General features: G+C 37.2%; 1 protein-coding gene across 1 annotated transcript; it reads right to left on the bottom strand.

Annotated features, from left to right (window-relative positions):
• Positions 1–4,126, bottom strand: LOC116171068 (uncharacterized protein K02A2.6-like; the record flags this gene model as incomplete). The annotated part of the gene is given in 2 exon segments (XM_031487724.1): positions 1–3,446; positions 3,522–4,126. Coding segments are annotated over 2 exon segments (3,738 nt in total), but the record flags the coding sequence as incomplete, so codon positions are not given.
• Positions 4,127–22,314: the final 18,188 nt, after the last annotated feature.

Raw genomic sequence — 22,314 nt, 5'->3', positions numbered from 1 at the left:
CACCATTACTAAATATGTAACTGGACTGACGACCTTTGCAATTTTTCCAGGAATCCACCTGTTGACACGAGTATCAAAGGTAAGTACTTTTTGGCCTTCATAGAATCTTCTCATTATTCCTCTTTTACTATCCTGGTATATTTTCACTTTTCCATCGATTTTATCTTCTCTTCTCTTCCCTCTTAAAAATGTTGGTTTTAGTAAGGAGAGTTTTGTTCTGGGTTGGCGTTTTAATACTAAATTCGCCGGACAAACTCCTGTGACTGAGTTGGGTGTATTGCGAAAAGAAAACAAGTATTCATCGATCTGTTCCTGTAAAGTCATGGTAATCTTCTGTTTTTCATTATCCTTTAATTGCTTCAATAAGCCTCTCTTGATGGTATCCACATACTTTTCCGCTTTGCCATTTGAGCAAGGATGAACTGGTGGAGTCAAGGATACTTTTGTGCCTATTGAAAGTGCAAACTTCTTGTATTCCTCCCCATTAAATGGAGGTCCGTTGTCTGATACTATCTCTTCTGGAATTCCGAACGTAGCAAATATGTGTTTTAGCGCTTGAATAGTTTTAGACGAATTTGTTCCATGCATTATCTGTATCTCGATCCATCGACTGTAGCTATCTACTACTATCAAGAATTTCTTGTCAAATTTTTCCAAGAAGTCAATGTGTATTCTCTCCCAAACTCGCTTGGTTTTTGACCATGGTGTATACGGTACTGGAACTGCTTTGGGTTGTAAGGATTGACAATTTTCGCAAGAGTTAATACAATTCTCCAGATCTTGATTTAGATTAGGCCACCAAACTTCACCACGTGCTAACATTTTTGCTCGAACTATCCCTATATGCTTATCGTGTAGCAATTTCAAGACTGAATCCCGCAGTTGGAATGGAATGACAACTCTATTCCCCCAGAGTAAACAATTATTTTCAACTGTTAATTCACTTCTTCGGATGTAATATGGTTTCAGATTACTTTCGTTAATCTTGTTGGGCCAACCTTTTTGTGTATATTCTATCACTTTAGAAAGTGTTTGGTCTTGCTTGGTGCATTCTACTATCTCAAGTGCTGTCAACGGTAGCACATAATAATCAGAAAAAGAATACGCTTTTTCTTCCGTCGATTCTTCAAGTGGAAGTCGTGACATGGCATCAGCGTTTGCCATATCTTGTCCTTTCCGGTATTTGATTTCATACTGGTAAGCTTGTAGGATCAACGCCCATCGTTGTAATCTCGCAGCAGACAGAGTAGGTATTTTATTTTTCGCTCCCAGGATTGTTTTCAACGGTAAGTGATCGGTGATCAGCGTAAAAGGCCTATTGTAGATAAATTTATGAAACTTCTTAATTGAAAATATGATTGCCAGTGCTTCTCGCTCAAGCTGTGAGTATCTACGCTGAGTTTCCGTCATTGTGCCAGATACAAACATAATTGGTCTTTCCTCGCCGTTCACTATGTGACTAAGCACACCGCCAACTCCGTATTGGGACGCATCGGCAGCCATAACTAAAGGTAAATCAAGTGAGTATGCAATTAAAGCTTTACTGTTTAGCAATAACTGCTTGCTCTTCTCAAAGGCTTGTCGACATTTACTGGACCATTCGAATGGGACATCTTTTTGCTCTAACCTATACAACGGATGTAATTCTGAAGACAACATAGGTAAATATTTGTTATAATAGTTCAGCAGACCTAAATACGAGCGTAACTGTTGCAGGTTTTTGGGTTCGGGTGCTCTTTCGATAGCCTCCATTTTACTCTTCATAGGTTTGATTCCTATTTCCGACAACTCGTGACCCAAAAATTCCACCGTTTGGACGAAAAACTTACATTTTTGGAAATTCACCTTGACATTAAACTTATCTAATCTAGACAGAACAATTTCAACATTCCTGAAGCAGTCTTCAAGCGACTGACCCACGATAATGACATCATCTAAATAACAGCCAACATTTTTAATTCCCTGAAGTATCTGATCCATAATTGCTTGAAATTGTGCTGGTGCACAAGCTACGCCGTAAGGTAATCTATTATACTGATAAAGACCTTTGTGTGTGTTAATCGTTAACAAATGTTTGGATTCAGGGCTCATCTCTAACTGTTGATAAGCATTACTCAAATCAAGAACAGTGAAGAATTTCCCCTTAGCAACTTGGTTAAAAATATCTTCTACCCTCGGTAATGGGTAATGATTAACCTTGATTAATGGATTAAGAGTTACCTTAAAATCAACACAGATTCTTAAGGACTTCGATGACTTTTTGGGCACTACGACTATTGGACTCGCCCACTCGCTGTATTCAACCTTTTCCAATATTCCATTTACTACCATTTCTTCAAGTTCCTTTTCCACTTCTTCTTTAATAGAGTAAGGGACGGTATACGGTTTGTGGAATACAGGGGTAACATTTTCTTTTAACACAATATTACATTTAAAATTTTTGATGCATTTTGCTTTATCGTTACTAAAGACATTTCTGTACTTGTCTTTAAATTCAGACACAATTTTTGAAATATCTACCTCAATGACATTACAATGCAAACTTTCACGCCACCTAGGTAATAACATATTTAGCCAATTCCTACCCAGTAGTGGTATAAACTCGATTTTAGACAAGACAACGACTAACGGCAATTCATACTTGACATCGGACTCAATACATTTAACCTTTACCATCATTTCACCTACAATTTGTAACTGATCTCCTTGTACGGTTTTAATTTTTAACCTACTTTTACAAATTGGTATATCTTTAAAATATTTGTTACGAGTATCAACAGAAATTAAACTTACGCTTGCGCCTGTATCAACTTCCATGTCTATTATGCGTTTTTCAACATTAACTTTCAAAATAGCTGGATTAGACTTACTTGACACCTGAATGTTCTTGCAGAATCCCACGAATTCTTCATCGGTCGACTCTTCTTTTGCTTCCTCCGTGACATCCTCTTGATCGACTAGTAAATGGACTTTCTTCTGTTTATTCCTACAGACTCTGGACGTATGGCCTTGACGATGACATAAAAAGCACTCCCACTCTTTGGCTGGGCACGTGTCTGGATTATGGAACCTTCCACATCTAAGACAGGACTGGCCTCGACTTGACCTTTGACTAACAGACGTAGACGTAGAGTTTTTATTCGACTTTTGACTGGACGATGCTAAGCTCCGACTGGACTTCGGACTACACGACACTGACATTTGACCACGTACTTGACTTTGACTGACATCCTTCCTTCTTTGACTCACTTGTTTGGACGAGTTTCCTCTATACAACTTATTTACTTTACCATCTTGCTGTAACTCAAGGCTCTCTGACTGTATTAATTCTTGTGCTAAAGCCAACTCGCACAGCTTGGAAAACGACAAATCCTTCTCAGACAGTAGACGGTTTTGTATCTTCTTATTTGACATACCACTTATAAACTTATCTCTCAGTGCACGATCTAAAAAATTTCCAAACTCACACAAATCCGCTTGTTCTTTGAGTTTACTTATATATTCAGCGATCGACATACTACCTTGACTAATTTTATAAAACAGGTGACTTTCGAACGTGACTGACTTCACTGGAGCCATTCGCTGCTTTAATATTGCCTTTAATTCCTCGTACGACTGACTAGCAACTTTGTTCGGTTTGACAGCGTTTTTCATCACTCTGTATGCTTCACTTCCAACCAGGGTGACAAATAAATCGACTTCATGATTACCTTCGACTTGATTGCACTTAAACAGGTGATCCATTCTCTCCAGGTAGCTTTCGATTTCCGTTTTTTCTAAGTCGATGGGTTCGATCGTACCAATAAGTGACATTTTGTTGATTGTTGTTTTCTATGGTTTTTACAATGACATTCGACTGCAACTAACTTCCGACTGGACTGATGGAAAATGGCTGACAAGACTCACTTCCGGGTTTGGAGGTTACGACTTCGATTTTTCACGGATTTTCGCTTTGTTCCTTTTTATCTCGTCGCCAATTTATGTTGTGTCTTTACACGAGGTGTGACCGGACCATTGACTATACACAATTCGTTAATTAGTCTTTATTGAACACAACATAACAAGAGACATTGAACGACCTTTTTGTGACACTTTTCTCTAAACTCTATAGTACCAACTTAACTTACTAAACTTAACCCAATACATAACAGATACGAGTCAAACTTTTTCATTTGGCAAAAAGCGATCCGAGAGATTTTATTTCAATCCAAATTACAAAATATTGTTTTCATACGTCATATTTGAAGTAACGTTACTTTAGCAACCTTTAAAGTTCGGTGTGTTTAAGGCGGAAACACATTACTGTCACGTCACGTGAGCTCACGTGCTATCACGCAAACTCACGTTACCTGCGCAAAATGTGCAACTCCACTGACGTATAGAAGTTTATGACGTTTATGTCTTTAGAATCATACTACTGTCACCTCACGCATTCACGACGTGCTGTTCTGATCTCGCATGATATCACGCCTCCGTTATCCCGCAAAATTACATTTTGTAGTAGAACGTGACATCACGTCAAGTGTTTTCCGAAGTGGTTTCGTCAAGAAAAGATGGACGAACATTTAATTGAACTGGTGAGACAGCACGAAAGGCTATACAATCACTCCTCTGCTGAGTACCGGGATCAGAGGGTTCGACAAGAAGCTTTTGGGAGGAAATTGGTAGAATCTTAAAAATAAAACTGTAAAAGCAGCCACGTTTTCTATATCCTCTTCCTCATCTGAAATTTTTTTTTATTTTTATTTCATTATACCTCTCTTGTTCTGGGCCCTCAACAGACTTGCGCCCTATTACAGAGTGACCCGCATAATGCTTTTTTAGAGGTGCCTCTGCAGACGGTCTTAAGTTGTTCTATACTACTCCGGTATTTACCTTACGAATTAGGAAAACTCCAGGAAAACCTAATACGGAGTAGCCGGCAGAATGCTCGAAACTGGTCTAAGGTAATTTCCAACTCTGCCACAGATGAAAAATGCACCTCAACCAAGGTTCGAACACCCGACCTCCGGATTTATAGCCCAACGCTCTACCACTGAGCCATAAAGCCGTTGAAGAACTTGACGAAGAAGAATCTCTACTTCGCTTCATTGCTACGAATGACTAAATGCAAATCTTAAATTGCAACGACAGCTACCGCGCGACACCGTGAGCGCACACAAGTGTGTCTCCTAGCGTGACATCACGCGAAGGTATGCTTGACGTGATAGCACGTGAGCTCACGTGACGTGACAGTAATGTGTTTCCGCCTTAATCGTCTTTTTACGCACACTCAGGCGTGTTTTAAACAGCGATTCTGATGCAGATGTGATAAAAAAGAAATATTTGTATTGTTATTTAGGACCTTTTTGTAATGTAGTAACGATGCACTGCCACTTCATATACGAGGAGGACTGACATTACATGGAAAGCTTTTTATGTTAAACGTCGATATTAGGCGCTTCCTTTCGGTGATCCAAACGCGTTTTGATTGTCAAATCACGTTCTTTCGAAGTGTGAAGTTATGATCATGATTGCTAAAATCGTGAACAACCTGAACATAAAAGTTTTATGATCACGAATTCCTAACCTATAAATGCAAGGATATATTTGCTCAAATGTTAGATTAGTCAATATTTGTAACTGAAGAGGAGCATAATCGTGCAAGTACTTCCACTTGTATTTAAATTATTTTCATAATCCAAACAAAAAATACGTAATTCGAATGCAAATATACGTAAACTTAACCATACTTTGATTTAAATTCGCGCGTTCTTTTGTAAAACGCGATCCTACGAATCACGATTGTAATCATGATCGCGAAGTAGCCGAAAGAAAGCCCCTATTATTGATGGAGCAATTAGCATTTAAATTGAAGATTCCTGTGAATAGGATGCAAGATTGAAGGAGGGCTTCGTTGTAATAATCCTACGTTTGTCGTGATACTTTTCCGTCAATTGTGGAAACTTGTGCTGTTTACCTGCATACCACATGTAACGTAATATCAGCTGCCATAAGGTGAGTTTGTTAATATTTCTTCATAATACCCAACTGTTAAACTGACGTCAATGTTATTGATAAGTTACTTACAACGGCCTTGGCGTGCTAAATTCTATAACGTTTGGAAACTGTTTCTATCCCAACGGGAAACAACAACAACTTGAATGTTCATGAACTTGGCAAGCCTACTACAGCAGACCATGGTTCTGCTTACTGATATCGTTAGTGTTCCGTTAGTGCACGTTAGTGCCGCTGAACAAATCGTTAGTGCACAAAAGGAAACTTACTATTTTAAAAAAATATTTGTGGCCTGCTAACTTCATGCCAGCAGACCCATTTGAGAAAATCGATTCAATCTTTACACTAGTTAAACTAGCAGCGTTAGTGCTCGTTAGTGTCGCCAATATAAACGTTAGTGCTCAAAGTGTAACAGCTCAAAACGTTGTTTATATTTGAATTTTGTATTAGAATATCCATTCCAATTGTATATTAAATTTTAGAGAGATTTTTTCATTTACGATTTGAAACTTTCATCGAATTGTTTATATTGTTTACATTGTAAGCTATAACGTTTGCATCATAAAAAAATAGACGAGTTTTTGACCGTATTCATTGATTTCAAGATATAATTCAGGTAACGTATTACTTTTGATTTTGATGGGATATTTAAAATTGGTGCTTTATCTGAGTACATCGTTCCCAATTTATTGTCCTCAATCTACCCAAAGTTCTGGATATATCAACACCACATTATTTCTTTACCACATAATACATACAGGTATTTGTATAGGCAAAGTAAAAAAGGTAGGTTTTCTATGACGAGTTAACAATTTGCGGACCAACTACAAGTCAATAGTAAGAAAAATCAACATCATTGGCGTAACCAACGTGGAGGTAACAATGTCAAACCTATACACTGTGAAACATCATACTAACAATTTAGTTAACATTAACATGTCTTTTTGCCCGCATTCAATAGGCAATAATTTACCTAAAATCCCCAAAAGTGTCAAACGTAAAGCGGACTTAGGGCAAGTTAAACGAACTCATTCGAGCACGGCGATTGAAGTGGCCGATGTTAATTAATATTTGGACAATGATTTCCTAAAGGGGAATTTTGGTCAGCATTTGTGTAACTGTTGTTAAGTGCATTTATTTACTGTATTAATCTATAGTATTGAAGGTACATTCTTGCCTTGAGTCTTGAGTATATTGATTATTAGTTAATTAATATTAATGAATTAGGGGTGTTGAACGCTATGCCTGCGGAATGCGACTTTGTGTGTGCAGTTAAATGCCCCTAGCCCCATGGGTATAGAAAATGATTTTTTCCACAAAAATGCATATACCCAACTCAATTTTTCTTTAAATGCAAATGCAACGACACTGCAGGTACTATCTGTAGCCGCTCGCGGTGAAAGTGCTCGATACCCTACGACGCGTCTCGAGTCATCAGATCGATGTAAGGACTCTGTGCCTGGGCCCGTCCCAGCCCATCGCGTTGGTAGACTCCCGCTTACCCTCGTTGTGAGGGTGGGTTATCGCACGGGAGGATACGTGGTCTTGCACTCTGGTATACAGTGTGTCTGTATGGAGGAGAGCCCTGGGCAATTTTTATTGTGCATGTGGGTTATGTATTGCGGGTCCATGCGGGCCCGTTCGTCATAAGGCCCTCTTCATGGGAATTACGTTTTCGGTCTAAGGGCTCCAGGACAAAGTGGGCCGACTGACGTGATAAGATCTTTGTTCCACCATAGTGTAAACTGTAAAGAATAGAATTACACCATGGTTCCATGCATGGGGGTAAGGATTGCGCCGGGGGATACGTTGCCGAGTGGCATATGAGGACCTGGACGTGTGAAGATCCTGTGTTATCGTTAACCCATAACTATTAAGTGTAGCATGTTTGAGGGTAGCTAAGTAGCTTAATCCAAGACAAAGGCATTTTCAACCTTCTTGCTTTCTTCCTTGGAAATGCTTTTTCATGTAGACGATGGCTCGCGCATGGTTTAATTTCCTTCTTCGGTATCCACCTAATGGACCGATTGTTTCAAGGTTGCACGATACTCTTTGCCACAACGACTGGCACAGATTTTACACTGCTTCACCCCGTATACTACGTATGCTCTTTTGCCACTATTTACATTTGTATTTGTAAATATACAATTAGTAAAATCTGAGCCAATCAGCTCGCTTTATCTTACAACACGGAATGGTTTAAATACTTAACTCGCGCTAGTTTATTAAGGTGTTACGTTTATGGCTAAAAGGTTTCTCTTATTTCTTATTATTCATTTATTTTTTTCTGTTGTTGGGATCAGTTTCAGATCGGAAGAAATTTCTATTAATTTTTGTTTATTCAGATATACAGTTTCTTTTAATTTACTTAATGTAAATTAACGTAATAGCAACGCATATAAATTTTGAGCGTGTCACTTTACGCATGCGGACAAACAAAACCATCGAAGGGGAAATGGGAACGAGACAGAATTATTGTGAACGTGGTACGATATACCTACTCCGATGCAATATTACGCTACTTTTTTTATCTATCGCCGCACCGCTACGCTACTGTATTGCACGCCACTGCCGCCATCCATCTACTGCCGCTAAAAGGTAAGTGCGTGCTCAAATTTACGCAAAATTTATTATCTTTCAAACCGCACATTATCTGGTCCTTCGAGCCGGATTTTTATGGAAAATTCTTCCATCTGGATTTGTTCAGTTTTTTTAAACGCGAAAATTATTTAAAATTATTTACGAACGCGCTATTGTTTAAGCCGCAAATGTAACATTCTAACCGCTTATCTTATTCCTGTCAATACACACATAGTCGATATCAGGCATTGGTAATCTCATTTGTTTGATTTTACGAATTTCTGTACCTCAAGCAGGTTCGTATTTCCTGCCTATCATGTCGTCCAATGCAAACAAAATTAAGCAATACAAGGCCTTATGTCAATTAGATGTAAATCGGGTTCTTCAAATCAAACAATTTGCCCAAAATGCAGCCTCTGTTCCTAATACGCATACGCAATTTAGTATGTTGTACAAACAATTAGATACAATAGTTGAAGATTTTCGAAAAAATTATTACCTACAACCTAATTGCGCTTCTTGCTTTACAAGAGGATCCATCGTACGCCGAAGAAGAGGTATTAAGAACTGCTTTCGAGTTTGATGTTTCTTATATTCAAGCCGTTTATTATACCCATGTAGAATGTGAGACAATTCCTGCAAAGATATCGACGCCACAATCGCCTGTCGTTAAAGATTCTACATCAAGAGGCGATAACGTAAAACTTCCTAAAATTGAAATTCCAAAATTTTCTGGAGATATCAAGCAGTTTAAATCATTCATTGACATGTTCAAAACGTTGATTCACGATAAACCCATGCTTTCAAACGTTGAAAAGTTTAATTATTTAGTTTTATCGCTAGAAGGTCCTCCGCTCGCTTTGGTTCAACGCGTAAAGATATCTGACCAGAATTATAAAATTGCGTACGATTCTTTGCTTAAACGTTATGATAATAAACGATTAATAGCAATTGCCCATTTAGAAGCATTAGAAAATGCGCCTGTTGTTACCGATCCCTCGAATTTTCAAAAATTAAGGTCAGTTTTGGATACATTTCTAGAAAATCTTTCCGCTCTCGAAAATTTGGCTTTTCCTGTTAAAGAATGGGATTTTTTATTGTACTATTTATTACGCAAACATCTCGATCAACAGACGATGTCACAATTTCAGTTCGAACAACCTACCGTGTGTGATGAGGTGCCCACTTATGTTTCCCTTGTCGATTTTATTAAAAAAAAATGTAACTCCTTGGACGATGGAGAGGTGATCTTTCTTTTAAAAATAAATATTCTACTACGCTATTTGCTAATAACGCCGATAGCATAACTTGCTGCTCTATTTGTAAATCAAAAGAGCATTTAATTTACTCTTGTCCCGAATTTAGAAATAAAACACCTTTAGAGAGACTTAATGTCGTAAAACAAAACAAACTCTGCACAAACTGTCTAGGGACGCATATTTTTCAGAATTGTCGTTCTACTTAACGACTTGCCGGGCATGCAATGCTCATCATCACTCGCTACTTCATATTTTCAAAAATGCTTCCTCTCTTTCCAGTTCTGCACCGAACGAAAAGAAAGAACCTAACTCTGGTTCTTCGCAATCAAAAGATGTGGTCTCCTTATTAGGCATGAATTCCTCTCCTCGTAACGTATTACTTGCTACCGCAATTGTGGAGATACTGGACTCTCATAGGGTTTATAAGAAGGTAAGAATTCTCCTTGATTCAGGATCGCAGTCAAATTACATTTCCCAGAAATGCGTTAGAAACTTGGGCTTGTCACGCTTCAATTTGTCAGTTTCAGTAAGAGGGTTAGGTAATATGGAGGGAGTAACGACTTGTGGTGGAGTAGCTCTTCAACTCAAACCCGTAGGTCATGCCGATCCAGTGATTAACGTGGAAGCCGTCATTTTACCTAAATTGTGTTCAAATTTACCGCACCACTTAATTGATAGTTCAGATTTCACCCATCTCAATAACATTAAGCTTGCAGATGAGAAATTTTATATACCTGCGACTGTTGACGTGCTCATAGGAGCGGAACTCTTTCCATACATATTAACACCCGGTAAAATTTTTGGGAGTTCCAGCTGCCCTAAACACTATTTTTGGTTTTGTTATTTTAGGTCCAATTAAATCGATATCCGATAATTTATCTGAAAATCTCCCCGCAACTTCGGATTTTGATGCGCTCTCGATAGATAATTCAATAAAACGCTTTTGGGAGTTAGAAGATATCCCAAAAACTCATATTTTATCACCGGAAGATACCCTTTGTGAAAAGATATCTGAAACAACTCATTATAGGGACAAAGGTGGTAGTTACATTGTTAATTTATCCTTTAAAGATACCGAGCCCTTGTTCGATTTTGACTCCACACGCAGTACCGCCTTGACCAGATTTTATTCGTTAGAACGACGCTTGTTGAGTAACCCTGCAATCTACGAACAATATTCCAAATTTTTACAAGAATATTTAGATTCTAATTACATGGAGAAGGTAGATAGTAAACTGGAAAATAACGCAAGCAACTTTAATCGCATTTTCTATTTACCGCATCATTGTGTTTTAAAAAAAAACACCATTTCAAAGATTAGAGTGGTGTTTGATGGGCCCGTTAAAAATTTACAAGGAGTGTCGCTAAACGATACATTATTGGTTGGCCCTAAGCTGCAAAAGGACATAACTTCGATTTTATTAAATTTTAGATTACACCCTATTGTGTTAACTGCCGACATTCGACAAATGTTTCTACAGATTCTTGTACATTCCAAACAGCAAGACTACCAACGCATTTTATGGCGTTTTTCTCCTAATGAAGAGGTATGTGATTACCGTTTAAAACGTGTTACCTTCGGACTTTCCGTCTCGCCCTTTTTAGCAAATAGGACTATCTTGCAACTCGCCCAAGACGAACGTTCTAAGTTTCCATTAGCTGCTACAATTTTAGAAAATGATGTTTACGTTGATGACATTGTCACTGGATGTTCATCCATTGACGAAGCAAAAACCCTACGCGACCAATTAATAGGTATACTCAAAACCGCAAATTTTGAACTTAGGAAATGGGCCACAAACTATCCAATTTTATTAAAGGACCTTCCACAATCCCATCTCCACACAGAATCATTTGATTTCGAATCAAAGCTAGAATCTTCTATTAAAATATTAGGGCTTCAATGGCAACCCTCAAATGACGTTTTCTTTTACAATGTAGAACCATCTCTTCGTGTATGTACAAAGCGTACAGTTATGTCAGATATTGCGCGAATATTTGATCCTTTAGGCCTTCTTACTCCTATTACAGTTTACGCTAAGATTTTCATGCAAAAGATTTGGAGTTTAGGTCTACAATGGGACGATGTTCTATCAAAAGAAATATCCGAAAAATGGATACGATTCAAGACAGAGTTGGCATTAATTAAATCCATGCAAATTCCACGTTACATATTAGGGGATGGCGGAGTCAACATTGAAATTCATGGGTTTTCAGACGCTAGCGAAAAGGCATACGCCGGCGCAGTTTATATACGTATACAGCAACCCAATCTTTACTATAAAACTAGCCTAATTTGCGCTAAGTCTAAAGTAGCACCGCTTAAAATTATTTCAATTCCGCGGCTAGAATTGTTGGGAGCCGTTTTACTTTCAAATTTAATCACGTTAGTAGTAAAATGTAATTCCAATAAGTTCACAATTTCGCGAATATACGCTTACACAGATAGCTCGATTGTTATTAGTTGGATTCAATCGTCTCCACATAGGTGGAAATCCTTTGTCAGTAACCGTGTAACACACATCCAAAAGCGAATTGCTCCATGTAATTGGTACAAGATTAATTCTGCGAACAACATTGCAGATTGTGCGTCACGTGGTTTACTTCCAGCAGAGATGACACAATTTTCAGAATGGTTTTCTGGTCCTCACTGGTTACAACTAGACAAGAAATGCTGGCCGTCCTCAATAATTAATACGGTGACCAATTCCTCAGACATTAATACTGACTTATTGGAGGCTAAAGTTTGTTCGTTCGCAACATTTAATTCTCCCAATTTTATTGGTGCACTTATTGACAAATACTCAACGCTTTCAAAGATCAAACGTATACTTGCCTATGTTTTAAGATTTATACATAACTGTTGTTTTACTAGCAAGAGGAAACAAGGTGCTCTCTCTCTTGCGGAACTCACAGAGGCTATGCACGTGGCGAGTAAATATGTGCAATCAATAACATTCCAAGCTGATATCCAGATCTTACAAAACGGAAAAGATCCTTCCAAGGTTTTAAGAAAACTCAACGCTTTCCTCGATCAAGAGGGCATACTGAGAGTGGGTGGCCGCATTAGAAACTCCTCTTTAGGATTTGATCGAAAGCATCCGATTATTTTGCCCAGAACCTCCCGTTTTACTCAACTACTTATTGAGGAATTTCATAAAACTTTTCTTCACCCAGGCGCCCAAACGCTCCATTTTCTCATTATCCAGCACTTCTGGATCTTGTCAGCAAGACGTGCTATCCGTTCAATAATATCAAAATGTCATACGTGCTGGAAACAATCCCCTACAACATTTCAACCTCCAATGGGCGACCTCCCTTCGTTAAGGGTTTCTGAATTCAAGGCCTTTTCCTGTGTAGGCTTGGACTATGCTGGTCCCTTCCAAATTACATTAGGAAAATACAGAGGTGCGAAACGCCAAAAGGCATATATATCAATTTTCGTTTGTTTTGCTACAAAGTGTATTCACTTAGAACTAGCGTCGGACTTGAGTAGTGAGGCATTTATAGCTGCGCTTAGGCGCTTTATTGCTCGTAGAGGAAGATGTTCAATAATCCACTCCGATTGTGGTACCAATTTTGTAGGCGCTAATCGTCAAATTTTAAAATTATTCCGACAAGCCGCGGATTCAGAACGCATAGAATTTAAATTTCACCCTCCAGGTTCTCCTCACTTCTCAGGTCTAGCTGAAGCTGGGGTAAAATCTGTTAAAACACATCTCAATAGGTTCATTGGCGAACAAATACTCACCTATGAAGACTTCTATACATTGCTAACGCAGATAGAGGCCCTATTGAACTCGCGCCCCCTTTACGCTACTAGCAATGACCCAAATGATGTTTCGGCCTTGACACCGGGACATTTTCTTACCTTGGAGCCGTTAAGTTCAGTTCCTGACCCTAACTTATCTCATTTAAAATTAAATACTTTAAGTAGATGGCAACTGCTGCAGAGTCTTCATAGACATTTTTGGGATAGATGGCGAAATGAATATCTACATACATTACAACAAAGAGGGAAATGGTTAAATTCCCCACAATCGATTGCTCAAGGTGATCTTGTGTTAATCAAAAATGAAAATACTGCACCCTTGCATTGGCCTTTAGGACGCATCATTAAACTGTATTTTGGTAAAGACAATGTAGCTAGGGTGGCTGAGGTACGAACGATGCGAGGTATCTTAAAAAGGGCTGTAGTCAAACTATGCCCTCTGCCAATGCCTGACAATTAGTTTTAATTAATTTCATATTAGAGGTACATAATCATTTGGGGGGGGGGGGGGAGAATGTTACGTTTATGGCTAAAAGGTTTCTCTTATTTCTTATTATTCATTTATTTTTTTCTGTTGTTGGGATCAGTTTCAGATCGGAAGAAATTTCTATTAATTTTTGTTTATTCAGATATACAGTTTCTTTTAATTTACTTAATGTAAATTAACGTAATAGCAACGCATATAAATTTTGAGCGTGTCACTTTACGCATGCGGACAAACAAAACCATCGAAGGGGAAATGGGAACGAGACAGAATTATTGTGAACGTGGTACGATATACCTACTCCGATGCAATATTACGCTACTTTTTTTATCTATCGCCGCACCGCTACGCTACTGTATTGCACGCCACTGCCGCCATCCATCTACTGCCGCTAAAAGGTAAGTGCGTGCTCAAATTTACGCAAAATTTATTATCTTTCAAACCGCACATAAGGTTTTCCTCATTTAGCATCGGTAACGGGTAGACATATTTAACAAATTCTCCTCGCTTTCTTGACAATGACCCGCTTCATTTACTCATCCGGAATATCCATACGTAAAGCAGTATCTTATTCTATTTACATTAGCTGAAATAAAATTGAAATCTAACCGCGCTTGTTACTTTATATTGGTAATTTCCTTTTAGCTTAAACTTGGGTATGAACATTGAATAAAAATTCAATGGTATGAATAAATGAAATAATTAATCTCCTTGCAATGCGTAAAATATACAAACGTTCTCACAAACTTTTCGTTGTGTATCTATTTTAAATCGCATTTTTATTAAAGTGTAATTTTCCGTGCATACGGAAGTCTGGTTACAGGTTACAGTCACATCAACAACGGAGTGTCGGAGGAAGTCTTTACAGAGGGCAACTGGATCGTCTGGAAGAAACATATCAATCCATTGGCGCAGTGAAAACTTGTAAGTGTGAATATTTGAAAACTGTGTGTCGAAGGAGGCTACCTTATAATATAATTTAGTAAGCTATTTCGGTAAAAAACGCCAATTTTACACGAGCATTACGACACTTTGCATCCACCTCTGTCTTTATATGACAATGCTTGAAAGATGATATTAGACCATACGCCCTGTTTAAAATTCGAATCTTTCGAACAATTTGACTCCAATGTAGGTACATTAATACTATCTAATACAGTACATACTTATACATTTCCAAGGGGCCATTATGACTTACAGGGCAGGTGGTAATCGCCCCCCTACCTCCCGGGCCAGTCCGCCCCTGAGTTCTTATTTCTTGAATGTATTAGTAAGTTAAACAGAATTGGTTTTAATTTACGCGAGACAAGCTACCTAATATTTTTTGTGAAAACTGCCAAATACAGGCGATCTGACTATTCATTGTTTTAATTAATATCCCCCAGAATGAGTGATTGATGAAGCAAGCTTCGAAATTACTGAGCTGCCAAGCGCGGCTTTATCGCAAATTTAATACCTGAAATTTGAAAACTCGAGCGAACAATAAGATCTAACATACGACTGTTCTAAGAATGGCGGGCGAACAAAAATGTTGCGTGGCTTAAATAAAATACTAAAAAGTGCTTCTTATTAAGAATTCTCACATCACATCCTTTATAGTTTTGTATGGTTGGTTCTCCTTTTATCTGCCCATTCGTGGGTATAACTTTAGCATTGAATAACAAACTCTTAGTTAAGATCCCCAGATGCTTTTCATAGCCTTTAATTTTTGTTCGTCAGTCCCTCCGTCCGTCCGTTCGTGTGTGCTATAACCCAGTGGCATAACTTCATTTTAAGGACACCTCTTCAAAAATATTTGGGGGCCCTTTCCCTTCCGTTTAATTTAACCACTTGGATTTGTAATGACAACCATCTTAAAAATATATAAATGAAAGTTCACTAGAAATACACCCCCGAAGATTCGGATTCTTTAATAAAGATAGCACCTTCATATCGATCTTCTCACGTTATTCAACTCTGAGCTTTAAGAAAACTTGATAGTTAGGGCTAGCTGCAGGAAATTGATTGATGAATTTTAGCCAATTTGTTTCTTCGCTCTTCAGCGGGTTTTTTTGCTTTTCTCTTGGAGGTTCCACTATGGTATTTTAGTCCATTCTGAGCTGCCTGATTTCAAAATTTCAAACGACAAGTACCGTTGGCGTATCTACAGACGCCGCTGGAGATACAACATTTAAACTCATTTAGTTTGATTAGCTATTTCAATTCTTTGTGTATGAATCTGCCTTTTTCGAATGTCGCTAGCTGTTTCGTGCCGAGGTAAATGTTAGAGTGTTAAAATTATTTAGCGGCATTCATCTCGAAATACAACTTCAGTCTAAGGTTACCGTATCCAGGACCTTCAGATACCTCCTGGACTGCAGAAGGTCCCGCTAATTAACAAAGTGTTTCATGTACCATATGTAAGTAGACTTCGGAATGTTATTTTTCACAAATGGGAAATGAGTGGAGTTGCTTTTAAATCTATTGGAGCTGGTTACTTTTGAGCATATCAAATTTCGTATCAGATTAAGGTCAGATTTAGATTATTAAAATTCAAGAGTTACTTCCTCGGATTGTTAATTTTTGTATATTGTAGATATTTTTCAGATATATTTACCCTCTGTGAACAATGATTCGGAATTTTCTTTTTTTGTCCGATGAGTTCTAGGGGAACAAGGCTTTAAATGCATTCTGTCTAAATTTGTAGGAACTCTTTTGGCTTTTTGATTCATTTTACATTTTTGATCAATTATTTAATAAACTCTCTTTTGCTTTTCCAATTCATTATGTGTGTGCCTGTGCGTTCTACCTGTGGTTCTACCTTTCCGATAGTAAGTTTGGGTACGAGTGAGCGCGACCTAGTCTTTCAAAACGTAAAGAATCTGGCCATTGTTGAGTGCGAGGTTTGAAATACTACGCTAGTCAGCTAGTGTTCGGGTTTTTCCCGCAATAATAGCAAAATAATAAGCAACAATGTTAACTGTGGTGAAATCGGAAAAAAAACGTGTTTCGTATTCACTAATGTCACACAAAGTATACACGATATAGCTTTTTTACGAACGTTTTATCTCTACCTTTAGTAACGCAAAATATGTAAATAATTCAATAATAATTGAAGAAGTTCGGGACATTTTCAGTTTTGTTCAGAATTTTTTAAAAAACGAATTCCATTTTTTGTACATTTTTGCCGGGGCCTATTTTAAGTCGGGACCCGTACTTATTGCGTACCTTTGAGACATTGTACCTAGTTAAGCCACTGGCTGTAACTCTTTTTAGTGTCTGATCGTGTTGGTATACGGGTACTGTGGATATTAAGGTAGGGCGCTATTGATTTTCAGGAAGCATTTTCAAATGTGGAAAAATTCTACACCGATCAATTATTACATTCTCTATATCTAGGTATACGTTATGGTTTTCGTGTTATTTAAGGTTTTCCAAAATGACCGTTATATGCATAATTTTTTAGGAGGCCTTGAAACGAGCCTTGAAACAAACGCACATATTTGTTTATGGTTATAATTGTTATCATTCCTTGTTCATGGTAGTTTATAGCACTAAACTAGGCATGAAAAAATCCTATTTATCTTAGTCAATACAAAGTTAAATATAGATGAAATCAAAAACAGAAACAGGTCATGAGAACAAATGACAAAATAAAAAACAAACATTAATTGAGGTTTTGTTTTACCTCTCGAATTCCTACTCCATTTTATCGATTTTATCAAAAGCTCTTTTCACCCTAAGTTCCAGCTTACACTATGATTCCAGTCTTCACGAGAAGCAACAGGTATAATTTTGTTTTTTATAAGACTCCACACTTAGTTCCTGACAGGGCGTGTCCGAAGGGCGCTAGAAATTTAGAGTGTACATTCTCATGCAAAATTTTATTCTTTAGTAAATAATAAATGAGTAAGTGCTTGTTTACAATGAACGTATACGTAAGAAATACATAAAACTTAAAAATTTCGCAAAGTTGAACTGTATTATACAGTCTGTATAGAAACATACGAAGGTGTTTACAAGGGACGTATTTTTTATGTACGTAACGTAAGCGATATGTAAGTCTTGCGCACAGTCGCAAAAGTTGAAAATGTTTCAAAGTTACGTACGGTCAAAGTCCAAAGATCATACTACTATGATCTTTGGTTTATTGTAAACAGCGAAGTCAATTTACGGAAATAATACGAATATGTACGAGTTACGTTTTATGAATTATTTACGTATACGTTCATTGTAAACAAGTACATATACGTAAATATTTCATAAAACGTAACTCATACATATTCGTATTGTTTCCGTAAATTGACTTCCCTGTTTACAATAAACCTAAGATCATACTACTATAGTAGTACGATCTTTGACCGTACGTAACTTTGAACCATTTTCAACTTTTGCGACTATGAGCAAGACTTCCATACCGCTTACGTATACGTACGTAAAAATTACGTTCATTGTAAACACCTTCGTATGTTTCTATACAGTTCAACTTTGCGAAATTTTTAAGTTTTATGTATTTCTTACGTATTCGTTCATTGTAAACAAGCACTTAGCCACGCGCTATATGGGTTCGATAACATCAAGGGGAAACAGTAAAATTATTCATTTTAATTTTATTTTTAGTCGATAGTCGGAAAAATGGCATATTATTGTTTTGTTTATGTCATCACAAAGCATGTGATTTCCGTACTGTACGGGAATCTTAATTCCTGTACAGTACGGGAAAATATCTATATTCTTGTGAGCATGAAAAAATAAAAGAACAGTTATACACGCAAATGAATAGTTTATTGCCTATTAATATGTACATTAATAGTACAATTATTGCAAGTTCCAATCAAATTTGATAGTCCAGTCAATGTCGACTCTACTTCATAATTAATTGAAGAAGTGGACTCCGTATTTGTTTTGGAGATGGTGCTAGTAGAGACGCCAACATTGCTTGCACCCTTACACTGAATATGTGCGCCAGAAATTGAAGTAACTATTCTCTCTGCCACATCCATTTTATTTTTTAAGGATTCTTCTATATATCCTTCCGCCACATTCGACGATTTCCAACCGCCGTGACGTTTTAAAACAGTCAAATCTGCACCATTATCTACCAAAATTGTCGCAGATGTCCTTCGAAAACAATGTCCCGTGTAAAGGTTTGCATCGGACAGTTTCAAAAAGTTAGCAACGATTTGTGGAATGCTGGCAAATGTATGCACCCCCACTACTTGCTTAAATCCTTTACCATTATGGTATTTGAAGAAAAACCTATTGCAGTGAAAATTGGATGGTCGAACGGCTGCATATTTACGGTATGTTTCTAAATAAGTGTCGTTTACTATAAACGACCGTGGTTTATTGGTTTTGTTGCATGGAATCTTCACCAGTAGTTGTGAACCCAAATCCTCAATGTCCGTAAGCTTTATGTTACATAACTCCTCTCGCCGACAGGCGCCATAAATTCCGAAAATTACCACAACCTAAAAAAATTAAATTATAATCTTCAGGCCTTTCAATTAAAATCTTACTTTAGCCATGAGGTAAGTATCATCTGGAGCGTTCATCATAAATTCTCGGATTTGTTCGTTGGTGAAGACTTTCGACTTCTTTGCTTTGTAACCCACGGATTGCTTTTTCAAATATGCTCGCAGTTTGTTATATGAAGTGATGTCTACATTTTGCTTTAACATAAGAGTGGCCTTCAATGGAGTAATTTGCCCAAAGTGTTGAGGGTTTCATCTTTTTCGACAAATCAAGAAAATATCCGAGTACCACATTTTCCGAAAACGAATAAGTCCCTTTACTTGATCTATATTCCATAAAACGTTGATAAGCATTTTCATACTTCTCCCTCGATTTAGTTGGCAACAGATTAAGAGTAGCTTCATTGACTGCCTCCAAAACTTCAGGTGGTGTTCCACAAAATAAATCTTCATCAAAATTACCATCGATATCCATTTTATATTAATATTGCACATCAACTAATTATAAATTCACTCAAACGAAAAAATTTTTGATTTGTTTACGTCATGTCCATGGTAACGTTCAAACAATGCATGCTCGGAAAACAAACTTGATGTTTGCATTTATTAATTACTGTAAATAAAAAAAAGGCGCCGCCCGGGTTCGATCCTCGCACCTATCGCATACAAGCCTAGACTAATGACATTAGACCAAATGACAATTGGTGAAAATTAAATTTAGTTTGAAATGGTATATTTGGTGTTTTAACTATTGGCTATCGACTAAAAAATAGTATGTACAACACGTAGGAAAAGTATATTCCTGGACTCTGATAGTTGTAAGCCTCGGCTAACGCCTCGGCTTACAATCACTATCATCGTCCAGGAATATGCAACTTTTCCTACTTGTCATACAATCTACTAATTCTACAAAACGTAAATACATTTAAGATGTTAGATTTTGAATACAATTTACAATTCTGATGCACTTCTGCTGTCTAAATATGGACAGTTATTGAATCAATCACATTGAAATTAATAACACTCACATTGACTAAATTAACACAACCTTTAACTTTTTTCATTCATTATCGTCACTTGACCGCTAATCTTCATTGGAACTGTCGGTGTTCATAATAAATTATACATTGTCAATAAATTCATCTGTCGTAGGAATGTTATTTGCTTCTAACCAAGAACGTTTTACTTCTTTACGATTATTCATCGCTGGTGGCTTATTTATTTGAACACTATGGTACGGAGCGTTATCCATAACTACAATTGATTTTGCTGGTAAATTTGGTATAAGCTGCTGATTTACTGTGCGGCTTAAATATCAACAAACCATCTTCTACAAAACCAGAACGACCACCAGTATGGACTATGATGTATGTACCTCTGACCATTAATTTTAAAACACCTTGTAGAAGGGCGATCAAAAATTAAATCATTCGCATGTAGCATCATATCAGTATTGTTGATTCTGAAAGACTTTTTGAAATTTTAGTCAACGGAGCCATAGGTACTGGGCTCTAAAGAAAAGCAGTCAAACGCGGTCAAATATCAAAAACTTTGAAAAATCTTGAATAACTTGAAAACCTTTAATGCTAGGTATAGGGAAATTTGGTATCAAACGACGTAGATTTTCATGTAGATTTCGAAAATATAGGGCGTTCTATTTAAAATAAAGAAAAAGTGAAATGATCATAATAATATATCTTCTTTCGATAGGTACCTAGATAATGAAAAACTGTGGTGGTAACTGGTATGAAAATTTTTAGATTTAAATTATTAATGGAAGTCTAATAAATACGTTTAGGTAACGGTTTGTATGAAACAGCCTGTATATAGATTATTTTCTTCATGTAGTTAAATAGCTATGGTTACTGCCCCTCTGTCAACGATTAATTTTCAAACGTCAAAATTTTACCACGGTTAAAAATGTGTCAAAATTTCATCGCTTCTTATTTATAGTATCAAATATCAATTATTATTGTTATTAGACTACCGTAAACTTGCTGTTGTTTAGACACAAATTTGTCACTTCAAACAAGTCTACCTAATGTGCTAATATCGAATGTACATCTCTTGCGCCGTGCGCGATGTTCAGTTTCGGTGCAAATCCTTTCGCAAATATCGAAACCGCTGTGAATATTTATTCAGAAAATAATCATGCCGAATATCCCGCGTGTAAAACGCGAAAGAGCAAAATGTACCCAAAATTATTCTTTACACATGAATTTGAAGTTTCTAAAATCTTTCAAACGCATTATCTTGATGCCGAAAGTATACATCACATGCACATTTGACCGCGACTGACTAAGAGCATTATTTCGATGCCCAAAACATGAATTTGATGCATTTTTGGCGACCACCACCACCATTGAACTATACGGGGTGTCAATTTTAAAACTTGCAGTCGGCCATATTTTCCAAACTAAAGAAGATATTGAAAATCGCGAAAACCGTTTCGGGGGTACGGGGGGGAACCACAGAATTATGTTAATGATGACAACCCCAGACTCCTAACCTCCCTCACCCCCACTTCAAATCCTAATGGCAACCCGTAACTTGTGCACATCGGTTGCAACCTATAGAAAATGCTTTTTCAGTGGTACCAATAAAGTCAATATTAATTAGACAATTTTGCATTAAGCAATCTTGGTTGCTTTCTTTTTTTATTGATAACAGATCCCGATTCTTCGAATTTAGCCACCAAATCTTGAACATAGGCATCGCCTAATTTTTATTTTTTTTGTTAATTATTAAATTTTTGTTAAATTGTTAAAT

The sequence above is a fragment of the Photinus pyralis genome, unplaced genomic scaffold (assembly GCF_008802855.1).
Source record: "Photinus pyralis isolate 1611_PpyrPB1 unplaced genomic scaffold, Ppyr1.3 Ppyr1.4_LG5, whole genome shotgun sequence".
Lineage (NCBI taxonomy): Eukaryota > Metazoa > Arthropoda > Insecta > Coleoptera > Lampyridae > Photinus > Photinus pyralis.
This window is presented reverse-complemented; position numbering and strand designations above follow the sequence as displayed.